Raw genomic sequence first — 5,037 nt, forward strand, 5'->3', positions numbered from 1 at the left:
CCAAAGATTTGGAAATTGGTCCGTGTGCAAAGCATTGTGGGGATTTTAAGACCCCGGAGGATACACATGTGCAGCCTCGAAATTTCCCGCAACGAAGGACGCCGGCCTCGGTAGAATTCAAAGTACTGCTGGACATTGGAACAGTCCTTCGGCGGGACTCAATGACGTAGCATCCTTGAAATAGTGGCTCTGGAGCATCCTTCCTCGACATTGAGAAACACCCAGTATCTTACACGCCAAAAAGTAATTTGCCGACTTTAATTTGTTCAAAAGTTAGATAATTAACCTGATAAATTAAAATACCATGGCAAAAACGTTCTTATTCAAAGTACTTGCTGAAGATCAATCATACAGGAAAAAAGAATATATATTTAATTAAAGTAAAATATAGATCTGAGGTTGAGGCCTACTGAATACAATTTAAACCAATACATTATTATCCATGATCCTCTGAGGCCTCACCAGGTCCGGCGTCCATGGACTTGATCTGTTTCCCGGACTCCAGATCCCAGAGACGGATGTGAGCGTCGAGGGAGCTGGAGGCGGCGATGGCTCCGTTGTGACTGATGTCCACCGACACCACGCCCAGCTGGTGGCCCTCCAGAGACCACTGCAGCTCCAGCTTCTCATCACACCTGCAGGGACACGTGAGGACAAACTGTCAAATAACATCAACTCAACTTTTAGGACAACATCGAGGAGAAAGTTCTGAAAGTGCCTAGAAATAAAATTCTACATTAAAGGTCCCCAATTACACTTCTTTTCATCAATATATTATAGGTCTCAGATATATACAGAACTGGCTCCAAACACCAAACAGATCATTGCAGCATCCCATAATCCCCTCTGTTTCAAAAGTGCTGATTCTCTGTCTGTTACTTTAGATGAAAATAAGGAGCCCCTCCCCACGCCCCTCTGAGAGAGATTTGGTTAAAAAGAACACAATGGTGCTCTAGGAGGAGATTCAGGGGATAAGGTGTGTGTGTGTGTGGGGGGAGTTACCTTGGTGGTGATTGGCTAATGGTCACACAAGCCAAAACATCGTTATGACATCATAAAGTGGCCAAAATCTGATCAGAGACATTTTCAGACAGGTTTTTATAGAAATGGATCAGGACAAAAAGAGAGAGAATCTTTTTTCCTGAAACTTTCAGAGTCTCTTTACGCAGAGGGGACACGTGTTGATGTAGAAGAGACATGGAGATGTGAATTTTGCATAACAGGTGACCTTTAAACATCCACAATTCCATGACAAATGTCTAAATCACATTCAATAAAGATTTATGAGAAAATGGGTGATAAAAAGGACCAGAAACAAACCCTATAGCAACAGTGAGATGCCCAATAATGTCAACATGGCATATTCTTTTTCCTTACATTAAATATGTGCTGGTAAATACTACTATTGAAGATCTGAAATGAAATTGTAAACATTTCCTGATCTGATGCAAAGTTGAACCGTTGCTACAGATTTACTTCATGTCATTTTGGTTTGTAACAGATTTTGTTGAAGGAAAAGTTTTAGATTTAAAAGCGGGGACATTGCTAAAAAGGGAATAAACTGAGGCGGGCAGTCAGGTGTGCTACTGCCATCTCCATTTATGGTCACAATCAATACCCTTACTACCCCTACAGATCAATACAAAATGACAACCGTCAGGCTCAGTTAGGATTACCTGGAATGAACACAGAGAATATGATCTGTGCCGACAAAATAAAACGATGGTTTGGCTCTATGGGCTGAATGTAAAGCCTTTTTCAAAAAAGACAGTTTATCTATTCATTTTGATTAAGCCTTTAAAACATAAAGCCTTTAGAACATAAAAAAATGAAGTTTCATTCTTATGAGGGAAAACAATTGAAATACACTCACCATTTCCAGACTTTCACCATGTCATCCAGTGAGCCGGTGACAATGGTATCGGAGCCGTCCGCCTCACTCTTCCCCCACGCTGCGGTCCAGATCGCATCATCGTGAGCTGAGAGGAAACACACGGGTTAGAGCTCTGATGGGAGTGTGAGGAGAAATTATCCAAAGCTGAAACTAGCAGAGCTGATTGGTAAAACATTTAAAGGATAAGTCGAGCATCATGTATAAATGTATTTCTTATATGTCTACTCTATGCTATTGTTTGTTTTAACTGAAAGCTGTGTGATATCAATTTCCTGTGAAATGTCTATGTGAAGCGCCTTGAACTGTGCTTATTTTATGAAAGGTGCTATACAAATAAAGATGACTATTATATTATCATCACAAATCCATGAAAACTTATGTTTGAGTTTTCAGTATGTCTTTAGCAAATGTCATTTTTTAAAGACTACATTGTGCTTTCTGCATTCACTAAGGCATTTGACTGTGTGTGTGTTGGTTGAATGCTTGTATGAAATGTTAAGGTGTCATTAAGTACTTCAAAATGTAATATTATTATAATTGTCGAGGATTTACAACAGTGGATGTGACATTGACTTAAACTAAAATACAGTGTCCATGTTCAGGATAATGAAGGAATATGTCAGTGCGTATCCATAATGTTACTCACCGTGTTCTTGCTTGAAAAGAATGCTGTACTGAAATCAAAACACATCTTATAGTTAATATGTGAGCTCTTTCACACATAATGCAAACAGTCATAGGCAATATTCAGTACGAGTGTCATATATTCATTATATATACTGAATTTAATTTAAGTCATTTGAATAGAAGATACATAACAGTCAAAACAAAGAAATGGCTGCACAAATAAAGGTCAAGAATAGATAGGACCACTCAAAATAGCTTCACATGTGTAAATATAGATATGAAACGCACCAATGACCAAAACACATGTTGAGTTAGTTGAATTTGTTGCTTACTTGAGTGGTCATGTTTCGGTCCTGGGAGTCAGAGAGCCAGTTATTAACTTACTTTAACCTGAAAACAACAATAAAGTGTGTTAGTTTGACCAAGTAGGACATTGTCATTCAAAAAAAGTAGTGTCACTGACAAGAGCAACACCACATTAACAACACAATATTAAAGTCGTACAGCTGCCACAGTTAGGAGGGAATGGTCACAGAATAACAAATTAAACTTCACAGCTAAATATGTATACGGTGAGCAAAATTAAAATCTAAAAAACACGGCTAACAGCAGCTAGCTCTAACTAGCAGCGGGTGTTCTTTGGGGTTTTAACAGTTAACCAGAATAGCGGGCGATCCCCCAGTTTAGCGGACAATGTTTATTGAAAATACAACATTTAAGTGTGATAAAATGTGCACACACTTACCTTCAAATCACCTTAAAATGTGTTTTAATCAATATCTGAAGCTCGGTGATTTACATGTGAGACTCCATGACAACATCAGGCGTAACTTCCGCTCTGCGTCTTCTTCGTGTGTTGCAAAGAGGTAGACGGGTAATGTAAGAGGCGCACTACCGCCACCAGCGGACTGTGGAGGAAAGATGCTATTACTTAATTTGATAAATTATGTTTAGAAACGACTGATTTGGTTGATTTAAAGATAAAAATAATAGTGCAAAAATTATTTTTTTTGTTCTGATATAACAATAAATACAACTTTATTAGCTATCAAGCTATGAAATATGTTTTGCGGCTCCAGACAAAAGAAATTTGGGGAAAAAGGAGCAAAATGGCTCTTTTGGTCAAAAAGGTTGCAGACCCCTGCCATAGAGGAAAGCCTCTGTTGCAGAAAGACAGGCAATCCTGAGCCTGAAGAGTAAGCAGAAACATATTTTGACAGTTGCTGAAGCAGCAGTCTGAGCTTGACACACAAATAAAGGCTGTCAAGAAAAAGTTTCAAGAGAATCATTTCAAGTTGAGGAAAGTGAATAGTTTTTTCTAAAATAACTCTGAATAACTGAAGGTAAGCGGATATCGACAATTGTGTTTTAGAGAAAGGGCATCAGTGCTGACAGCTTGAGTGAAGAAGATGAGAGATGTCCTATTTAGAAAAGCGTGTGTGTGTGTGTGTGTGTGTGTGTGTGTGTTAAAATAGCAGTAAAACCTATACTTAAACCCTCCATTAAACTCCATAACAACAAGATGAACTATAGAATTGGCCTATATTTCAGTCAACAGTCAAGGATTTTATTATTACTTAATTATCCTGTAAGTGTTCTTTGTTAGCAACCTTAACTCCTGTTGAGGGGGATCCTTAATGAACAGGAGGACTTAAGGTTTAGTGGTAGACAACTTTTCTTTCTTCCAGGTAGCTGTTTCTCTGCTGTGACCACAAGCTGCACGCCACCTGTATGACTGCATGTAGTAGATCAAACATATAATGTACCTTATGTCCGGTACTTTAGTCTCAATTTTAAAACCATTTTTCCCAAGGCTTTTATATCAACATAATTATCCATCCATCTATCTTCTCCCGCTTCTCCGTGGTCGGGTCGCAGAGGTAGCAGTTCCAGCAGAGAGCCCCAAACGTTCCTTTCCCTGGTCACATCAACCAGCTCTGACTGGGGGACAACATCATTATACTTTTTAATAAATGTTAAGCAGGGAGATTCATCATAAAAGCAACCATATGAGCACAGAGCACTTATCTTCTTCCGGCCTCATCTGGAACTTTATAATTTCTCTTTCAAGCTTCTTTCTGTTCGTTGGTCCTGCAGGCAGTTCTGATCAGAGCGCTGCTATTTTCAGCCAAGTGATTCATTCGCCTTTTCAGGGTAATAATAACAGTGGGTAATGAACCTGATGTAATGACATTAGCTGCAGCGTGCTGAAGGGAAGCAGGACTTCCGTGGTCATTATCTTTGAAATGACAAAATAAAGTGCTTCGAGAAGAGAACATAAAATATGCGTCCGTCTGTCTGTCTGTCCGTCTGTCTGTCTGTCTGTCTGTCTGTCTGTCTGTCTGTCTGTCTGTCTCCCTCTATATATCTATCTCTATCCCTCTCTCTATCTATCTATCTATATCTCTCTGCCTACCTCTCTCTCTCTCTCTCTCTCTCTCTCTCTCTCTCTCCCTCCCTCCCTACCCTACCCTACCTACCTACCAAGTTTTGAGTCAGTGGAAACAACCTGCTTG

General features: G+C 39.4%; 1 protein-coding gene across 1 annotated transcript; it reads right to left on the reverse strand.

Moving 5' to 3' along the window:
* Nucleotides 1–436: 436 nt before the first annotated feature.
* Nucleotides 437–3,375, reverse strand: LOC104953050 (WD repeat-containing protein 61-like). Its single transcript, XM_010779969.1, has 5 exons — nt 3,267–3,375; nt 2,854–2,911; nt 2,541–2,568; nt 1,874–1,979; nt 437–635 (listed from the first exon to the last, which is right to left on the reverse strand). Exons 2-5 carry the CDS (start codon nt 2,863–2,865, stop codon nt 437–439), a joined length of 345 nt encoding a protein of 114 aa, XP_010778271.1. The 5' UTR covers nt 2,866–2,911; nt 3,267–3,375.
* Between the last annotated feature and the right edge of the window lie 1,662 nt (nt 3,376–5,037).

Source organism: Notothenia coriiceps, unplaced genomic scaffold (assembly GCF_000735185.1).
Source record: "Notothenia coriiceps isolate Sejong01 unplaced genomic scaffold, NC01 NC01_scaffold00021008, whole genome shotgun sequence".
NCBI lineage: Eukaryota > Metazoa > Chordata > Actinopteri > Perciformes > Nototheniidae > Notothenia > Notothenia coriiceps.

Bases quoted from the DNA above. Each gene is read 5' to 3' on its own strand.
- LOC104953050 (XM_010779969.1), bottom strand. The intron at 1,980-2,540 runs GTGAGTAACATT...GTTTCCTCTCAG, and splicing joins TCTTTTCAAGCAAGAACACG to CTCACGATGATGCGATCTGG. The intron at 636-1,873 runs GTGAGTGTATTT...GTGTCCCTGCAG, and splicing joins ATGGTGAAAGTCTGGAAATG to GTGTGATGAGAAGCTGGAGC.